The 19,168-nt window shown below is 58.4% G+C and overlaps 2 protein-coding genes across 2 annotated transcripts; one reads left to right on the top strand and one right to left on the bottom strand.

Annotated features, from left to right (window-relative positions):
• Window positions 1-1,743: 1,743 nt before the first annotated feature.
• LOC129515858 (uncharacterized) lies at window positions 1,744-2,444 on the bottom strand. The gene is made up of 2 exons (XM_055334965.1): window positions 2,323-2,444; window positions 1,744-2,002 (listed from the first exon to the last, which is right to left on the bottom strand). The coding sequence occupies exons 1-2, from the start codon at window positions 2,442-2,444 to the stop codon at window positions 1,744-1,746; spliced, it is 381 nt and encodes a 126-aa protein (XP_055190940.1).
• An 873-nt stretch (window positions 2,445-3,317) lies between these two features.
• Window positions 3,318-19,020, top strand: GIT1 (GIT ArfGAP 1). The gene is made up of 20 exons (XM_055331110.1): window positions 3,318-3,602; window positions 9,231-9,364; window positions 9,848-9,960; window positions 10,082-10,187; window positions 10,733-10,950; window positions 11,036-11,130; window positions 11,466-11,508; window positions 13,684-13,732; window positions 14,135-14,207; window positions 14,826-14,923; window positions 15,308-15,419; window positions 15,552-15,685; window positions 15,849-16,001; window positions 16,126-16,356; window positions 16,446-16,499; window positions 16,692-16,778; window positions 16,918-16,991; window positions 17,096-17,278; window positions 17,396-17,459; window positions 17,617-19,020. The coding sequence occupies exons 1-20, from the start codon at window positions 3,551-3,553 to the stop codon at window positions 17,827-17,829; spliced, it is 2,286 nt and encodes a 761-aa protein (XP_055187085.1). The 5' UTR covers window positions 3,318-3,550; the 3' UTR covers window positions 17,830-19,020.
• Window positions 19,021-19,168: the final 148 nt, after the last annotated feature.

The raw sequence follows: 19,168 nt of genomic DNA, 5'->3' as shown, positions 1-19,168 counted from the left end.
TGGGGTGCACCCCCACCCACAGGCGTTTTGCATTTCGCTGAGGAGGGAAGGGGCCACAGGCCTTGCTCTGGCATTAGAGGGCTCAGGAAGGTGCGGCCTTGAGGATTGAGTTTGGGTCCCGGTGGAACGTGAGGAGGGATCCAGATTCCAAGGAGAGTGACTGATGGAGGGGGCTCCTGAGAAAGGTGCGGGATATTAAGGTCGCCAGAGCAACTAGGGATCTATCTATCTGGCACGGTGAAGTATTATGTAGGAGTCTTCCCTGCCCTATTAGAAAATTAAATCCCCCCCCCAAAAAAAAAATTAAATTCCATCTTCCACACTTGACATTACAAAGGGAATGACAACGAATGCTGGAAGGACAGTCCCCTCCCGCTATGTGCTGTCCTCTGTCCTGCAAGGACCAGAGTGGGGCTGGGCGGAGAAAGCAGCAGGTGGCAGCTTAACCACCTCCACCCGGTTGTGGTCCCCTCGGGAGAGGAAGTGACTGATTGCAGAGAAGACCTCCTTCCTGATAACCCCAGGGCAGAGAGATCCTTCCAGAAGCCTCCCTGAAGACGCTGTAGTAAAAGTGTAATTGACCTCTGGGGCTGCCTATTGCGGGGACTGGAAGCACCTAGAGGCGTGGCCCAGTCCCTGGAGGGAGGAGGGATTGGGATCCTAAACCAGAGTTCGAATTCCTCCTTACCGCCTAGCCGTAGGCAAATTGCTTAAATTTTCTGTCTTCTCAGACCACTCACCTCGAAATCAGACTCCAAATACTACCTACTGGGGTGAGCTAAGGATAGTAACTGCCCTGAGAAACAGCGCATCCCGCCCTCAACCGGGTGGACCGAGACAGGTGGCAGGACCGGGCACTGCGCCTTCCTGAGTCCACCTTAGAACAGGACAGGAATTAGGGATTCCATACCAGCCCTACTTAGAACAATCCAAGAAATGTTTGTGTGGGAGGTGCTAGCAAAAGCTTGCAAACTCTCCGCGCCTCTCTCAGGTTTCTTTGTGTGGTCTTCTCTCCTTCCTCCTCCACACCCTGCGGTGCCAGGCCCAGGCGGGAAAGGATAAAGGAGGAATGGACTGCCTCGCCCCTTTCTCCAGCCTGGGAGGAGCCAGCTGGCGGCGTCTCGGGCAACCGGGAACCGCTGCCCACCTCCACCACGAGGGGTCAGCAGAGTGTTGTGGCTGCAGCCGGAGTTGGGGAAGGGGCTGGGACGGGGGAGGGACGGCTAGGAGTGGCCAGAAGAATGCCTGTACGTTTGTTTCCTCATTAAATTGTTTTTAGAACCTTGTCTCATATTTCTTTTTCTACTGTCCTGCTTCCTGAGGTGGCGACGTCTCCAGAGGGAGATCCTGGAACCCTTTTATCCCTAGTCCTGGGCCCAGAAGCTCCGCAGTGGCGGGGCTGGGGTCTTCCGGAACAAAGTTTAGAGTGTGGCTCCTTGCCTAGGCCACTCCCAGGTAGTCCCCGGGCCAGCCCGGAGGTAGAGCTGGCGGGCGGGAGGGGGCGACGGGGTGAATCATTCTTCCCCTGAAAAGTGTTGGAGTTCTGGGAGAGGGGGAGCTCGGCCAGGATTGGGGGACCTATGCCCTTAGCAGCCGGGTCTCTTTGCCAGGCGGCCCTAGACCAAACCCAGGTCGCCTTTCCTCGGGTCTGCGCCCTCCAGCTGCCACGTGCTCAAGACGCGCCCACACAGCAGAGAAACAAAGACAGCCAAGCGATGGAGCTGCCAGTAGCCGCCTCGACATTTAATAAATGAAATTCCATAGCTGGGGGTCGATCGGGGGTGAATGGGCGGCCACCGCTCCTGGGGGTGGGGGTGGGGGGCGCCGGGAAGAGCGGCCAGGCCGCTCCATTCCGTCGTCCAGCCTGGGGCTACCAAGCCCACAGACTGGCTTCTCGGTGAGGGTGCGGCACCGTGCGGCAGGTGGTGCTCCCCCACCGCGAGGTATCTTCGCTTGCAGAAGCCCCACCAGCTGAGCGGCTGGCTGTGGGGGGAGGAGAGGCCTGCAAAAAGATTTTTCTTAAAGGTGCGATTATAAATATACCCCGTGGATCGCGATTTCAAACAAACTTGTCAATCTGGGCTGCAGCAAAAGGCGATAGAGGCAGCTTTGCTTGTATTTCGGGTGGTGTGACTCATGAGCATTACTTGTCTCCCCCAGGGAAGCAGCCTGCCCACCCACAAGCCACTGCTGTTCTGGCACCGCTGGGATAAAATCGACCAACTCCCAAACCCCTGCCCAAGGACTCCCCTTCTCCCCCTTGTTACTGAGAAGGGCTCCCTGCCCCTTGGGAATCTTCCCTTAATTCTGGTCACCACTGACCTGGCCCCCAGGCCTGGTCCCGGCCACCCGGGGCCTGGCCCCAGAAGCAAAGCGCTCTGGCATTTTGCTGCTGCAGGGATGGGGGCTGGGTGCACGCGGGGCACACGTGTATGGGGGAGCATGCTCAGTGCAGGGGTGCACCCACGTGCCGCCTGCGCCTCCGCTTCCTGTCCCCCCGCCTATTGCCGTCTCCGTGTGAAGTCTAGGAAGTAAGGCCACCATAAGAAAAGGTCCCTGTATGTTATATGCACACGCCCTGGACACACAAACCTGCAGTGGCCCAGAAACACCGTGGAGGTATACAAGACGAATGCAGAGTGGATATTACTGCCCACGGGCACAGAGGTCACCCCTCGGGAGGTCTTTAAAAACTGCCCAGATTCTTTCCTCTCGGGACAGCAGCATGGATGAGGTATAGGTGTATTTTTAGCTGGGAGGCAGGGGTACACCTGGGCGTCCATATTGTTGGCTTTGTGCGCAAGCAGCAAGGGTGTGACCACACACACCTGGACACACAGATGTGGATATATGGGGGACCAGGTCGCACACCTCACCTCAGCCACACAGAGGCGGGCACCCCAAACCACAGCGCTCTGACGAGGAAGGGGGCCCGGGCCTCTAGCTCCTTTCTCTCTTCCCAGGTCCCCCAAGGGTCACCGTCCCGGGGCCTGAGCCCTTCGGGCTACCCTCCACCTGGAAAGCGAAGAGGAGAGGGCTGTGAGGGGAACTCACACAGCCGCGGGGCCGGAGAGCGAGGGAGGCGAGGCCCCGCGCGCAGGCGACGCTGCCCTCTAGGGCCTGCAGAGCGGCGGCCGCGGCCCCTTTAAGCACCCCCGCCCCCTCCCGCCCGCGCTCCCGGCTTCCTTTCTCCGGGAGGCGCGGCCCGCAGGGCCGGGCGGCGGGGCGGGTTGCGGGCTGCCCCTCCCCCGGTGGGCAGGGCCTGCGCCGCTTCCTGCAGGAGCGGCCGGGAGCCGCGCAGGGGGCGGAGAGAGCGAGCGGCGGCAGGGCGGCGCGGGGCGGCGCGGGGCGGAGGGCGCCGGAGGGCGAGCGGGCAGGCGGGCACGGCAGGTTCCGGGCCAGCCCCGGGGGCGGACGGTTGGCCGGGCGCGCGGAGCCTAGCCGGGGCCTTGCCGGAGCCGGGCCGGGCAGCAGAGGCAGCCGCCGCCCGGGCCCGCCGCCCGCGCCCCCCACGCTGGCCCAGAGGGCTGCGGCCGCGTCGCCGCTGAGGATGTCCCGGAAGGGGCCGCGGGCGGAGGTGTGTGCGGACTGCAGCGCCCCGGGTAAGCAAGGCCGGGCCGGGGGCGGGACCGCGCTGCGAGGCCGCCGGGCGGGCGCCGGGCCTGGCGAGAGCGCCGTGCGGGGCCGGAGGGCGGGGCGCGGGGCTGGGGGCTGCGGGCTGCGGGCTGCGGCCTCGGCCCCCGCCCGGGCCGCTGCGGAGCCGCGTCCTCGGCGGGATGGCCGGCTGGGGGGCCCCGGTGCCCTCGCGTCCGCGGTCGAGCGGGGAAGGACATTCCCGGCGCCACCCCTGAGTCTGAGGGAGGCAGGCGGCTGGCTGCCCCCCACCCCCATCTCTACATCCCGACGGAAGCGCCAGCCTGGGGTGGCAGGAGGGCTGTGGCGGAGGCCCGCAAGGTTTAGGAGGTGGGGGCGAGTGGGGTTTTGTGTCATCTCGGTGCCACCCCCGCGTCTTGCACCTGCTGCTCGCATGGTCTGGGCGCCCGCTGAGGTGGCGGAGGTCAAGGGGCAGAAAGCTGGGCAGATGGGCCAGGGGAGGCTGGGGTAGTGTTTCTTTGGGAGCAGATGGGGGCGGGGGGTGGAGAGGCGGTAGCTACTCCTAGGACTGCCTGCCCCTGGTTCCCAAGGCCGGGGCTACTTGCAGGGCCTGGTGTTGAGGGCCAGTACAGCCTGGGCATCTTTCTCTCAGGCATCCCCAGGCTGCCTGGTGCCTGGGAGCCACTAGACTCAGCTATTCTTATGCCCCAGTAAGGTCTGCTTAACCCTGTCAGGTGGGCTTAGCATTGTCCCAGCTTGGGCACAGACCCCTCCTAGCCCTGTGTAGCCCAGTCTGGCCAGAAGTGGATAAGGAGCAGTACCCAGGATATCGCTGGCTTCCTGGCCAACCTCCTGGCTGTATTTACCCTGGGGTTTCCCTTCTTCCCGGCACAGTCAGGTCCAGGCTGATGTGAAACCCCCCTGACCAGCTGAGGAAGTGAGGAGTGGTGACCTGAGTGGCTGCTACCTTCTGATGTGGGAGGACCATGCCAGTGATGGGGCTCAGCAGTTGGCCTGGGGAAGGAAGCCGTGGCTTTTGTCCATCCTCTCCTTAAAATAAAGAAACTAACTCCCTAGGAGACCTCTGGGCAGGCTCAGGGTGTCTGTGAATTCCAGGGGGACTGTGGGCATAATTAAACATGAGAGTGTGAGGTACTGTTCCACGCACCCATAACTTTGAGCCACCCTTAGGACAGGCCTAAGACCCCAACAGGTTGAGAACCACAGATACTCCAGTGGTTCCGATGGCTCCAAGCTCAAGTGTTTGGTGACTGTGGATACCTGGCAGAGGCATGGTACTCCGTGGGTGGTTGCGACCCTGGGACTTCTCTCAGGGCATGTCATGATCTAGAGGGCCTTCAAGAAGCTATCTGGGCTTACATATCCTTATCCTAATGAGCTGGAAACGGTGATCTTCTAGCTGCATGCAGGTCTGAGGATGGAAGGGCCAAGAGGAGAGCTTGCCTTCTGTGGGTGTCCCAGGCTGTTGTGTAAACCTCTGCAGGGTGGGCATAGCATGGGGGTGAGGGTGGAAGGTCCAGAAGGACTGGGGGGAGGGTGCCTCTGTCAGCTTACTCTGTGACCCATGGCAGGGCTCTTCCTCAGTTTTCTCAATTGTGAAGCAAAGAAATTGGGAGTAGAAATGGTTTTTGAAGACCATCCCATCTTCATGTCTGTGGTTCTCATTCTCAGCCAAAGGGACATAGGACAGAATCAGCAAGGTAGTTCTCCTTTCTCCACTGCATTTGACTGTCTGAAACCTATGGAAGCCTAATGGGTTCAGGGAGGAGTGATGTGTATCTGATGTCTTGGATTGCTTGTGCCCCAGGTACCTCCTTTTCCCCTGACCCAGAATACATGTCAGGAATAGGCAGGGGGTAAGGATGGTGAGGTAGGCAGGGTGCTGACAAAGTCTTACACATCACCCTACCCCAGCACCTGGCATGGTGTCTAGCACATGTTGAGCCTCCCTGAGTGTTTAGATGCTTATCAGGACCCCAGCTGGCTACTTGGGGCTCCCCCATTCCCCACCATAGCACCCAATCTCTGTGGGACGCAAGGAGTGGCATTCTCAGTGTGGGAACTATAGCAGCCCAGGTACAACAAGGCTTGAGGGTGATCAACAGTTGGGACCCCATAGGGACATGCCTCCTACCCAGTCAAAGGCTTCTCTCACTGTGAATGGGGTTCCAGCCCTAGGAGTGGGGCTGTGGCCTTTTTGTGGTTGGTAAATTTGAGGAGACCATAGAGGTGAAAGGTGAGATACAGGCTGACTGCAAAGGTCCTCGTCCTCCCTCTGCTTCCAGGCATGGGCATACAAGTGACAAGTGTATTTTGTAAGACGGCTGGACATAGCATGGCAGCTATGGCATCTGCGCAATGTCATCAGGCACCGTATGTGTACCTGTCTGCTGTGGGTGTCCAAGAGAGGGCAGGAGTCAAGGAACCCTGGAGAATGTGTCTCCCCCCCTTCCTTCCCCTCCACATGCTCTGCTCACAGTCCTGATCCAGCTCAGGGGCCTGCTCCTCATCCCATGGTTCTCCATCTCAGCTTTTCCACCTGGGCAGCCCAGGTCATGGGAGTGGAACCTCAGGGTGCCAGGCACTTGGGTGAGCAAGGATGGCTACTGGCTAGGGGACATTTGGAAACCTGCAGGCTCATTTGTCTCTTCATAATGTAGATGGTGGGTTCGGGGAGGAGTGAATGCGGGGCGGGGGGGGGGGGGCTTTCTTTCTCTTTTATTGAGGTTTAACTTACACATAGCAAAGTTCCTGCACCTTATTGTTGAGCCGGATGGATGCTTTTTTTTTTTACCTGTTTACCTCCTGCATAGTAGCCACTCCCATCTGAAGGTAAAGCATTTCTATTGCTCTCTGGGCCTTTCCTCTGCCCCCTCCCAGTCAACACCCCCCAAAGGTAACTGCCATTCTGGCCATTCTGACCTTTATTTCCATGGATTACTCTTGCCTGCTTTCAAGATGGTGGGCTTCTCCCTCTTTTCTTTTCCTTTTTTTTTTTTTTTTTAAGAGATTTATTTATTCATTCATGAGAGACCCACAGAAAGAGAGAGTGGCAGAGAATTCTCTCTTTCCTAGTGAGGATCTGCTCAGGAGACCCTGGCCTTTATAGCAAACCTACTGCCCCTAGAGACCAGGAATGGCTTTGGGCAGTAACACGAATTCACCTTAGTAGAGGCCTTGATGATGAGTTAACATTATCCCAGGATCCCTCCTACCACTTGCCCACACATACCAGACCCCCATCTGGATCTCAGCAGGGTACTGAGGTCACCACATCTCCTGAACCTTATGTTCCCTGGAGGCACCTGGCTAGCTCAATCAGTAGAGCATGTGACTCTTGGTGTTGTGAGTTCAAGCCCCACCTTGGGGCTTTGGGCATGGAGCCTATTAAAAACAAAACAACACCTTATGTCCCTGTCCTTTCTACCCCAAGTATGATCTAGGGAGCCTTTTGGGAGCAAGGTCCCTTAACCTTAAACTGCAATAGTCATTTGAATTACAGAAGCCCTTCAGGCCTGAGGAAGTGGCCTAAGTGGGGCTTAAGGGCTCCGGCTTGGGTAGGCCCAAGGCCCCTTGGGCATATAAGAAGTAGGCAGTAGAGTTAGGGTGGGCTTTTCATCTGTGTAATCAAGAACTGAGCTGGCACCGGTGTGCCCCAGGCCAGGACAGTGTCCCCTGCTCAACCTTCCTATTTCAGGCCACTGTGGAAGAGAGGTAGGACCCCTCCCCCAGGCTGGGAGAGTACCGAGCAAAGCCTTGGACCTTATTCCCCAACTCCTGATCTCTTACCATGTCTGGCTTGGGATATCTGTGCAGTCCTCTCAGGACTGGCTTCTCTGGTCGGGCAGTGGGCCTGGGGTGGAGGCCTCAGGGTGGCCCATTTATGATCCTGGCCTGGGCGGCTCCCCGCTTACAGGAAACCCCACCATTTCAACAAGAGGAATTTAGGCTGCGTCATTTCCAGCTTCCTGCTTGAGTTGCCAGAGGTGGCTGGTGGGCAGACCCCTCACCCAGTGGTGCTTGGGAGTGGGGGGAGGGAGCTTTCATGTGGCTCACTGGGGTGCCTCACTGTTTGGGGAAAGCCAATACTAAGGAGTGTCCTAGGCTCCCCCTCTTGGCACAGGTGGTGGGTCCCTTCCTCATGGGCCTCTGAAGTCAACTCCCAGGAAGGTGTATGACAGGCAGCTGGTTGTCCTGTTTTTTGAGGGGCTGCCCAAAGAAGCCGAGACCTAAAGAGCTGAACTCCCTCTTTCACTTCTTGTTTCTTCCTGTCTCCATAGAGGGAATACTTGCTGTAGGCAGAACTCAGGCTTCACCCTGACTCAATCTCCTTATAGTTCTCCTGGAACTTCTATGGAAGTCCTTCAGGGGAAGGGTCTGGGAATCACCTTCTGGTTGGAGAGACTCTCATTATCTCAAGCCTGTCCCTCCGCTGGGGGGCCCACTTCTGGACTTCCTGAGACTGGGGCAGGGGGCCTGGGCAGAGCACAGTGTCCTGGGAGAGAGGTTCCCTGCCCCCACTCTTGGAGGCACACAATGGCTGCTTTCTCCCCTGTGACCTTTCCACAGCCTGAGCTGTATGCAGCTGTCTCCTCCCCCTCTCCCAAGGGGCCGGGGATGGGTGACATCTCCCCTGCCCCTGAGAAGGACCCTATCCTGGCCCCCTCTTCTTGTTTCCAAAGTTTGCTTCTCTCCAAGGAGTGGAGAGTGCCCTCCAGGGCCCTTGCCCACTTGGGGCTTCTTCCTTAGGGGCAGGAGCAGAAGGAGAGCAGTGGGTGTGAACAGGGCACGGTTTCTGGCATCTTGTGCTGGGTCCACATCCCAGCAACCCCACTCACTAGCTTTGTGACCTTGAGCCAGCACTCTAATCTCTCTGAGCCACTGTTTCTCATTGGTATAGCAAGGGTAGCGCTTCCTGCCTTGCCTAACAGTTGTGAGAGACATCGTGCATACAGGCCCAGCTAGTACAGAGTGGGTATCCAGTTTTAGTTCCTTTGCCCTCTCCATCCCAGTTAAGAGGGGTTCCGGCTCAGCCCATCAGTGATGAGGCCAGGAAGCTCAGCATGAGAAGGCCTCTTGCCTGCCAAGATGAGGACAGAGGCAGGAACCCATGGAAGCATACAGTGGGTCAGGCTGGTGGGCCAGTGGGTCCAGCAGAAGCCTGGGTGCAGGAGGCATGTGGCACTGACCCAGACACAGGAGGGGTACCTAGGGTTGTCTGACACGCAACAGCAATGTTGCATCCCTTAGGGGATTCCTGCCTCCGGGAGAAGGGCTAGGCCAATTGTCTTGTTCCCTGGGAAAGGCTGCAGGACAAGAAGACATGTCCGCTGAGTAGACCCTGGGGACCACTCCCCCCACTCACCCCTAGACAGGCAGAGATGTGTAGGCAGGGGCACAGCTGCCAGTCACCTGCCGTGAGCCTTTGGGGAAATCCCTCCTACGCCATGGCTCAGCTTCCTCATCAGTAACCTGTGTGCCCTGAGGGTCCCAGCTCCTGGGGCTTTGGGAAGCTGAGTAAGGGAACGTGTGAGCATGGTGTGAGCCCAGAGCAGGTGCCCAGGAGACATTGCCGGTGATCTGGCCTTGGCTGACCCTGGTTCCCCCACTGGCAGACCCCGGCTGGGCCTCCATCAGCAGGGGAGTGCTGGTGTGTGACGAGTGCTGCAGTGTGCACCGGAGCCTGGGCCGCCACATTTCCATCGTCAAGCACCTTCGCCACAGCGCCTGGCCTCCCACACTGCTGCAGGTACGGGGCTAGGCCGGGCGGGTCTTCATTCTGCAGAATGTGCTGAGCATGGACACGTTTCCCCCTACACTCACACTGCTCGGGATTTTGGCAGCTTCCAAAGGGCAGCACTCACCTGGGGCAGAACCTGACTCTGACCCTTTCCACCCATTATGCTAGCCATGTAGACAGGAGGGTTCTAAGACTGGGGTCTTACAGATCTGGGCACTCACCCCAGCTCTGCCATGTACTAGCTTGGCCATGTAGCACTGAGCAAGTCACTTAACTTCTCTGAGCCTTGGCACACTTGCTGTGCCACCTGAAGTGCCAAGTGGGACCCACATGCTCGGGTGGCCCGCCTGGTTGAAGGTGCACCGGTGGCAGGTACACGGGAGGCCCATTGGTACTGTTTCTAGCTCCGCTGGCTGTGGCCAGCACTTGGAGGGGTTTCCCCCAGTAGCCGGTGCACAGTGGGCACCCTGACTTGGCACCTCTTCCCTGCAGATGGTGCACACACTCGCCAGCAACGGGGCCAACTCCATCTGGGAGCATTCCCTGCTGGACCCCGCACAAGTGCAGAGTGGCCGGCGCAAAGCCAACCCCCAAGACAAAGTCCAGTGAGTTGGGGCAGAGGGGTGGTGGCAGGGGGTGCATGGTCTGAGATGCGGGTCCAAGAGGTGGACCGGTGACTGGCCTCTCCCGCTCTGCTCACCGTCGCATCCTATGCGCCCTGCCCAGCCCCATCAAGTCAGAATTCATCAGGGCCAAGTACCAGATGCTGGCGTTTGTGCACAAGCTTCCTTGCCGGGACGATGATGGGGTGACTGCCAAAGATCTCAGCAAGGTTGGAGGGGCCCCATGGGGGATGGGTGGGCCTCCTCTTTTGTCACCTGTGACACCCTTTAGGGCCTCTCCTGCATCACCACTGAGCCCTAGGCCTCAAAGGTGTTCAGGTCAGGCAAGAATAGGGGGTACAGCAGGGGGACAAGATTGTGTGGTCAGGTAGCATGTGGTCAAGGCCCCTCAGCTCCCAAGTGGACACAACAGGGCTAAAATCCTCCATCTGCCACTCAAATGCTGTGAAGACTTGGGGCCATTTCTTAGCCACTCAGAGCCTCAGTCTTCTCTGTAAAATGGGAAAGAACGAACAGCATCTCCCTCATAGACAACATCTGTCTCAACCAGAGTTCGCAGCCCAGGTAGCCAGTGACTGATGGCAGCTGTTGTTTGGCATTAACTCCTTGGGGGAAGTCCTCTGTCCTCCCTGACAACCCAACTTCAGCTGGGCCCCTGGAGCTGGTAGGAGTCCCAGCAGCTGCCTGACGTGGTGCAGCTTGAGGAGGGGCAGGGCCTCATACACACATCAGTGGCACACTCTGCTCCTTGCAGCAACTGCACTCAAGTGTTCGGACAGGCAACTTGGAGACGTGTCTGCGCTTGCTGTCCCTGGGTGCCCAAGCCAACTTCTTCCATCCAGAGAAGGGCACCACACCTCTGCACGTGGCTGCCAAGGCGGGGCAGACACTGCAGGCTGAGCTGCTCGTGGTGTATGGGGCTGACCCAGGCTCCCCTGATGTGAATGGCCGCACACCCATTGATTATGCCAGGTGAGGGTCAGATGGTGGGTGAGGCTTTGGCGGGTGGGGGTGCTAGGCTGCTGCTGCAGGGCTGAGGCATGCCCCCTCCCCACAGGCAGGCGGGGCACCATGAGCTGGCGGAAAGGCTAGTCGAGTGCCAGTATGAGCTCACTGACCGGTTGGCCTTCTATCTCTGTGGACGCAAGCCGGGTGAGCAGAGCTCCGGGCAGGCCTGGGAGGGCCAGGCAGGTGGGACCCAGACACACCCCAGCAGCAGGTGCCATGGTGACAAAGCTGGCTGGGGAACGGTGTTGCTAGGCAACTGGCTCCTGTGAAATTGATGCAGGCTCTTGGCTACAGCACACTGGGATAGGAGTGGGGGTGGGCACAACTTCAGTCAGCTCCCATGGCTCTTGGGGGTGGCCTGCCCTCCTCCCTGTCCCCTGACACTTCTGGGTGCCAAGCCCTGCTCATGGCAGTGAGATGGGCTCCCAGTTGCCCAGGCCAGCTTGCACCAGTGACTTGGCATTTTTATTTTTGTTCAGATCACAAGAATGGGCATTACATCATCCCACAGATGGCTGACAGGTGAGTGCCCACCTGATGCCCCTTCCCAGAGGCTGTTGGATGCCATGTGGGTGCCTGAGCCCAGAGCTTCCACCCTTCCATCTCCCCAGGCTGTAGGGTTCTCCACTCTCTGGGGGCTGGCATTTCTGCCCAGTCCTCACTCCCTGATGCTGGGCCCCCAGGCAGGTGAGAGATGTCAGCTCAACATATGGCCAACACAGCCTGAGCCCCATGGCTATCCCACACAGGCTCGAGTACAAGAACACCTTCCCTAGGAGTGGTGGATTGCGGACTTGTTTCCAGTGGCACTCACCCCGCTGTACAATCTTTAGACAAACCTCTGTTCTTTGGTGAACAGATGGTGGGCTCCAGGGATTTGACTAACTTTGGGACTGCTGACCAGGCCTCTGTGGGGTGCTCAGAAATTGTGCAGGGGCTGGAGTGCAGGGCACAGTACTACTGAGGTGTTTCTGCCTCTGATCTGACGATCTCAGGCGCCTAGGCTGTGGGGACCACTCACTCAGCTTACGAGATGGATGCTAGCGCCACCTAGTGGCCACTTCTGATGGCCAAGCCTCGCCAGGCTTTGCCAGCTGGCCTGGGGATCTGAGAGAGAGAGGAGGCTCTCTCTTCCTCTCCGAAGGCCAGTGTGGGCAGACAGGGATGGTCAGGCCTAGGCAGCTTGGATCCTTGAACCCAGGCCTACTCTGTTCTGAGACGCCGAGCGTCCCTCCTGCTTCTCTGGTCTTACTCTGCCTGGTGTGTGTGTTTCAAACACATATCGGCATGTACTCAGTGAAATGGTAACCGAGCTCCGTCCCGGTGCCAGCTACTGTTCTCGGCCCTACTGTTCACGTCACGTAACTCAGACATGATCTCTGCCCCAAAGGAGCTTGCAGTATGGAGAGGGAGGCCGCCTACTCAAGACAGCTGTAGTTCCCTGTGGGGAGTACCGCAAGAGAAATAAGGGCATAGATGATATGATATAAGTGGGAAGTGCTGTGCAGGGAACTGCAGGCAGTCTGTGGGGCTGGAGTATAGTGTGAGAAATCCCAGGAGCAGGACTGGGATAGAAACAGGCGAGAGAATGGCCAGTCCTGTGAGCCCCCACAAGAGTAGAGAGGGTTCCAAGCACTGATATGTGGAGTCAGCTCTGCCATTTATTGGCTGTTTGACTTCAGGCAGGCTGCTTGACCTCTCTTAGTTGCCTCGTGGCAATGAGGGCAAGAGTTCCTGCCTTTTCTGGGCTGTTGAGAGGATTAAGATAATGCATGCCAAGCACATAGCATATTGTTTAAGTGAGCTTTTTGTTGAAGTACGGTTAAAGTATGCCCCATACACATATTTTGTTATTGAGTTGTTTCTAAGGCCAGGAATAGCATGGCCCAGTGTGTCAGAAACATCACCCCAGCTGGTGGGTGGGAAAGGGGATTGTAGGGGAAGGATCAGAAGTGGGAAGATGGATGAAGAAACTCTAGCAAACAGGCAGCCCTGGGGAGGGGGTGAGGGGGGGGTTGGCGCTCAGCGGTTTAGCACCACCTTCAGTCAGGGCGTGATCCTGGAGACCAGGGATCTAGTCTCACGTCTGGCTCCCTGCATGGAGCCTGCTTCTCCCTCTGCCTGTGTCTCTGCTTCTCTCTCTCTCTCTCTCTCTCCCTCTTTGTGTCTCTCATGAATAAATAAATAAAATCTTAAAAAAAAAAAAAACTCTGGCAAAGGCCTAGGGAAGAGAGACTGAGGGCAGAAGCTGGGGGAAGCTCCACCGGGGCCGGGGACACAGGTGCCCAGGGAGTGGGGCACAGAGGGAGAGAGCAAGCCTGTGGAGGAGCAGGTTTTGGGGAGAGACGAGTTCTGGTGTGTGCACTCTGGGGCTCACGTGTGCAGAGAGGTGGGCATGAGTTTGCCCCAGGAAGGCTTGCACTGCCCTGCTCCTGGGTAATTGGTGCCTCTGTCCTGTTCTTTCCTCTGCTGCCTCCCTCTGGACTTAGATCTCGGCAAAAGTGCATGTCTCAGAGGTATATGGTGCCTGCTGCGGGAGCAGGCTCTGGAGGTTGGGAGGGCTGGGGGGGGGGGGGTGTTTGGTGTGCAGCATCTGGGATGTTGTCTTCCTGGGATCCCTGCATGTTCTGGAGTCACAGGCAGGGGCCTGGCCACCTCTAATGTCTGCCCATTCCCGTCTGCCTCCTTCGTCCACAGCCTAGACCTGTCTGAGTTGGCCAAAGCTGCCAAGAAGAAGCTGCAGGCGGTGAGTCTGCTTGGACAGGCCCCTGATGCTTAGAGCTGTCCCCATTTCTGACCTACACCCCTGCCATTGGTCCCCCTCCCTCCTGCCTTCCTGGCTCCCTTCCTATCCCCTCCCAGCCTTTTGTCTTTGACTCTGGCTCTGCCCTCTGCAGGCTTCAGGGCCCTAGCTCCCCCTCTGATGTATGAGGGCACTAACTGTTCTGACCTGGTCTCTCTCTGTCGTCTCCCACCTTGGAGCTTGACAGAGAGACCCCTGCCTCAGTTTCCAGTTCTGAGAAGGGGCTAGGCAGCACAGGGGACACAAGCCATTTCCCATGTCTTATGACATCTTGGTTGGGCTGGCCTTGTCACCACTAGGGAGCAATTGATCTGACAAAGCCTGGGTCCCCCTCTTTGCCTCTAGCTCAGCAACCGGCTTTTTGAGGAACTTGCCATGGATGTGTATGACGAGGTGGATAGAAGAGAAAATGATGCTGGTGAGCCAAGAGGGCATCTAAGGTCATGGGTGGATGAGATGAGGGTGCCTGCCCGCCTGCTGCGGAAGGGCTAGGACCTGGTGTGGCTCTCAGGTCCTTTCACTGGGACCAAGAGGGGGTGCCTGGGGTTGGTCTGCTCAGCAGGTCTGCATATCGGTCCCTGCTGGCTGTGAGCAGCAGTCTGGACAGCCTCCCCAGCCAGGCGGAGTGTGCTTAGTTGGAGGCAGCCAGCCTGTTCCTCCGCCCCCACCCCTGGACTGGGGCTCATCTCTGCTCTGGCTGCCTCCCACTTTGGCTGACTCCCCAGTCCCACTCCACGCCCTCCCCCTACCTCACTCCTTCCTGGCCACAGCCAAATTCCAGCGCAAACTCTGGGCTGGGCCTGGCAAGAAGGGGTCGCCTTGCTCTGTTCGTCATCAGCCTGGCCAGCCTCGCCCAGCCTTGACCTGACCCAGCCTTGCTTTTGTTGTCTGAAGACCATCCCTGTTTTGAATATCAGCACTTGGTGGGCGTGGGGAGGAGTGAGGAAGGCTGTGCTCAGCATGTTCCCACCTCCACCCTGTGGGCTTGGACACCGTAGATGCTCTGGATGATTTGCTCTCTGCTCCTCCCCCATAGTGTGGCTGGCTACCCAAAACCACAGCACCCTGGTGACAGAGCGCAGTGCTGTGCCCTTCCTGCCTGTGAACCCCGAGTACTCAGCCACACGGAATCAGGTGAGGGGGCTGGATGGGGGGGCCTGGGGCAGTCTCCTCCTCTCCTGGGGTCACCAGCTCTGTGGGCCCTGCCCTTCCTCAGCGGCTGTTGTCTGGGCCTACTCTTCTCCCCTGCCCTAGGCCTCTCGGGGCTCTGCTGGCACTAGGATTTGGATATGGGGAAGAAGCTGTTTCTTTGAGCACTTGGTGAGCAGCCTCATGGAGGAGGCGGTGGTTCCAGCCTCTTCTTGAGAGCTCCACTCGGCACCCAGAACCTGTGTCATCTTCAACCCTGTGCTCTGGCCATGAGCCAGATAACGGGACTCCCTTGCAGCTTTGTTCCCACCCCCATCTGTCAGCTATAAGGGGGCCTGTCATGCCAGCCGGGTTCTTTCTGCCTTGTAGGGGCGACAGAAGTTGGCCCGCTTTAATGCCCGAGAGTTTGCCACCTTGATCATAGACATTCTCAGCGAGGCCAAGCGGAGACAGCAGGGCAAGAGCCTGAGCAGCCCCACAGGTGGGAAGGGTGTGGATAGGGCTACAGGCAATGGGCATCTTTCTAGAATATTCTCTCTCATGTCTCCCTTTTGGGGTGGCATGATAGAAGGGTTGTGTGGCTGAATCCTGAGTGACAGGACTGTGCCCTCAGACAACCTTGAGCTCTCTGCGCGGAGCCAGAGTGACCTCGACGACCAACATGACTACGACAGTGTAGCCTCGGACGAGGACACGGACCAGGAGCCCCTGCGCAGCGCTGGTGCCACTAGGAACAACCGTGCCCGGGTCTGAGCAATGCCCCTCCCTGGGCCTCCATCAAGGGCCAGCTCTATCCCCTTATAGCTGGGGGCTTCGGGGACAAGGGGCTGGTTATGGCCTAGAGAAGAGCCTTCTGTGGGCATTCACCCCCTGCCCCTGATGACTGACTCACTTCTGTCTCGCTCTGCAGAGCATGGACTCCTCAGACCTATCCGATGGGGCTGTAACACTGCAGGAATATCTGGAGCTCAAGAAGGCTCTGGCTACCTCCGAGGCCAAGGTACAGCAGCTCATGAAGGTCAACAGCAGCTTGAGTGATGAGCTCCGGAGGCTACAGAGGGAGGTAAGGGCAGCAGGCTTGGTGGGAGTGGGGCTTCTAGCATCCTGGTCCTGGAGGATCCCCTGCCCCCAGATGTGGGGGTACTCCTGGAGCCTCTGGAGGTTCTGACACCACCGTGCGCTCTCAGATCCACAAGCTGCAGGCAGAGAACTTGCAGATTCGGCAGCCGCCGGGGCCAGTGCCCACACCCCCACTGCCCAGCGACAGAGCAGAACATACATCGATGGGGCCTGGTGGGAGTGCCCACCGCAGGGACCGCCAGGCCTTCTCCATGTATGAACCAGGCTCTGCCCTGAAGCCCTTTGGGGGCCCACCTGGGGACGAGCTTACCACCCGGCTACAGCCTTTCCACAGCACTGTGAGTTGCCTCTGGGTGTCAAGGATTGGGGGAAACAGGGTTGGAGCTGCCGTAGGGTCCTCTGTGATGCCTATTGTGCCATCCCCCAGGAGCTGGAGGATGATGCCATCTATTCAGTACACGTCCCTGCTGGCCTTTACCGGGTAAGCAGGGCTTGGGGGAAGTGGATCCATTTCTGCAGATTGGTTCTTAGCCCCAGTGGGTGCCAGGTTTTGTGCCGGCTGCTGGGCACAGGGATGACTAGATACACGTGTCGCCCCCCTCCTCCTTATGCTGGGAAACTGGAAGACAGGTGGCAGGGAGGAAGAACTGACTCTAGTCCCCCTGGGTTTCAGATCCGGAAGGGGGTGTCAGCCTCAGCTGTGCCCTTCACTCCCTCCTCCCCACTGCTGTCCTGTTCCCAGGAAGGAAGCCGTCACACGGTAACATTCGCATTCCCAGTTCCCATCCCTAGTGCCCGAGGGACAGGCTGAATGAGATGCATGCATGGAAACGGACAGGCCAGGCCATGTGGGTCTATGAACATGTATGTCACCTACTACCCCTTCCCTGATCCTCCAGAGCAAGCTTTCCCGCCACGGCAGCGGTGCTGACAGTGACTATGAGAACACGCAAAGTGGGGACCCGCTGCTTGGGTGAGGCACCCCAGGGAAGAAGGCTGAGTGGGTGCTGGAGTGTCTGGGAGGGTGCAGGCAAGCAGCCTCACCACTGGAATATCTCTTTCTAACCCTGACCTCAGACTGGAAGGGAAGAGGTTTCTTGAGCTGGGCAAGGAAGAAGACTTCCACCCAGAGTTGGAGAGCCTGGACGGAGATCTCGACCCCGGGCTTCCCAGCACAGAGGATGTCATCCTGAAGACAGAACAGGTCACCAAGAACATTCAGGAATTGTTGCGGGCTGCCCAAGAATTCAAGCATGACAGGTATGTGGGTGGGATGCAAGGCTCCTAGCAGCCCCTGGGCGTTGGAGAGGGTAAGAGGGGCCAGTGTTCCACTGTCCCTGCAAACTCTCCTAATTTTTACCCTCTCTCCTCCCAAAGCTTTGTGCCCTGCTCAGAGAAGATCCATTTGGCTGTGACTGAGATGGCCTCTCTCTTCCCAAAGGTACTGGGGCCAGAAAGACGAGCAGGATTGGGAAGGGTCTTGGGGTGGGGCAGGTACAGGGAATGTGACTGCTACCTAGGTGGACATGAGGACACACTGGGCCATGTTCGAGGCTCATAGTTTGAAGTTTAAGGCCCAACTCCCGCCTCCCCTCCAGAGGCCAGCCCTGGAGCCTGTGCGCAGCTCACTGCGGCTGCTCAATGCCAGCGCCTACCGGCTGCAGAGTGAATGCCGGAAGACCGTGCCCCCAGAGCCCGGTGCCCCTGTGGACTTCCAGCTGCTGACTCAGCAGGTGATCCAGTGCGCCTATGACATCGCCAAGGCCGCCAAGCAGCTGGTTACCATCACCACCCGAGAAAAGAAGCAGTGACAACTCTCCCTGCACCCTCACCTGCACCCTGGGACCTCACTGGCCATGGGAGCTGGGCCACTCCAGACACTAATCCCCACCCTCACAGAGCTGCTGGCACAAGTGCCCTCAGTGCTGCCACCCTCCCCTGGCAGCCAGGTGCCCCGGTGCCCACCCTCCTCGAGCCCCCCAAGGATAGGGAGGTGGGGTAGCAGGAGCTTCTGTCCCCCACATTCCACACACCTCCTCCTGTACATAGCATTCCCCTCCCACCCCCCTTCTAGCGTGCAGGGGCCTGTAAGGTATCACTCCCAGCCCCTGGCCCTCTGGGGCACCCTCAGCAGAGGGTCAGGTAGGGACACTCCAAGTAGGATGGTTCCCCCTACAGGCACCCCACCCCCATGAGCCAGTTCAGCCCTACTGGGGGCTGAACGGGGGCATCTCTTCCTTTGTACATAATCTCTGTGGATGTCCCCCCATCCTGTAGCCACCAGCCCCCCTGCTGCTGTCCTTGAATGCCAAATGGCCCCTGCCGAGAACACTGGCCCCAGCCTGTGTTCCCAGGGTCCCTAGCAGCAAACAAACACTGGAAAATGTTTTTTTTCTCTCTCTTCCACTCCTTAATTTTAACATTGTGGTAACTGAGTGTCCCTGCGTGCTTGTGTGTGAGTGTGCGGGGCGGCAGTGCCGTTCCGGAGGCCTGGCCCATCTGGAGTTCTATGAAGGGTGAGGGGACCAGAACAGCAGGACCAGTGTTAGGGATCATCCCCCCTTCCCCATCCTGGGGCCAGGGACTGCTGGTAACCAGCTGGGGTCCAACCCATCACCTCCCCTCATCTGTCCCCCCACTCCTACCCCTTTCTCTATGAACTTATAACAAAAACCACTTCCCTACATTTCTCCACCCCCTCCCTTGTGGAGGAGGATGTGCTGGCTGGGGCAGAGAACTAAGCGTCTGAGCCTGGGGCTGGCTCCCCGGGGTCCCTGACTCAGCTGAGAGCCCCCTTCCCATAACCTCTGAGAGGCCAGCACCTGCCCTGTGGTATCTGGGTATCTGGAATCTGAGCTGCAGCCTGGGAGCTGGAGAGGCAGATGGCAGTGCCTACCAGCTCTCCCTGTCCCCCTGGGGCCAGGCTCTACCTGTGTGGTGGTGGGTGGGCTGTCAAGACATGTGTCATGTACATTTGTATCAAAAATAAATAAGTGACCATGTGCTCTTGCTGATGCTTACAGAATCGGGGGGAGCAGGGGGTATTGGGGAGGTGGCAGACACAAAAGGGAGAAAAAAACCTGGCAAGAGCATGAAGCAAATGAAGACCACAACTGTTCCAGACCTGAAACTCGAAAGCCCTTGTGTTCT

The sequence above is a fragment of the Nyctereutes procyonoides genome, unplaced genomic scaffold, assembly GCF_905146905.1.
Source record: "Nyctereutes procyonoides isolate TBG_1078 unplaced genomic scaffold, NYPRO_anot_genome, whole genome shotgun sequence".
Classification (NCBI taxonomy): domain Eukaryota; kingdom Metazoa; phylum Chordata; class Mammalia; order Carnivora; family Canidae; genus Nyctereutes; species Nyctereutes procyonoides.
This window is presented reverse-complemented; position numbering and strand designations above follow the sequence as displayed.

What these genes read in the sequence shown, in the direction of transcription:
- LOC129515858 (XM_055334965.1), bottom strand. Translation starts at nt 2,444, where the DNA reads ATGCTCCCCCATACACGTGTGCCCCGCGTGCACCCAGCCCCCATCCCT. An exon ending in GGACCAGGCCTGGGGGCCAG is followed by an intron (nt 2,003 to 2,322) that starts GTCAGTGGTGAC and finishes ATCTTTTTGCAG; the next exon opens with GCCTCTCCTCCCCCCACAGC.
- GIT1 (XM_055331110.1), top strand. Translation starts at nt 3,551, where the DNA reads ATGTCCCGGAAGGGGCCGCGGGCGGAGGTGTGTGCGGACTGCAGCGCC. An exon ending in TCTCTGTGGACGCAAGCCGG is followed by an intron (nt 11,131 to 11,465) that starts GTGAGCAGAGCT and finishes ATTTTTGTTCAG; the next exon opens with ATCACAAGAATGGGCATTAC. An exon ending in TACAGCCTTTCCACAGCACT is followed by an intron (nt 16,357 to 16,445) that starts GTGAGTTGCCTC and finishes GCCATCCCCCAG; the next exon opens with GAGCTGGAGGATGATGCCAT.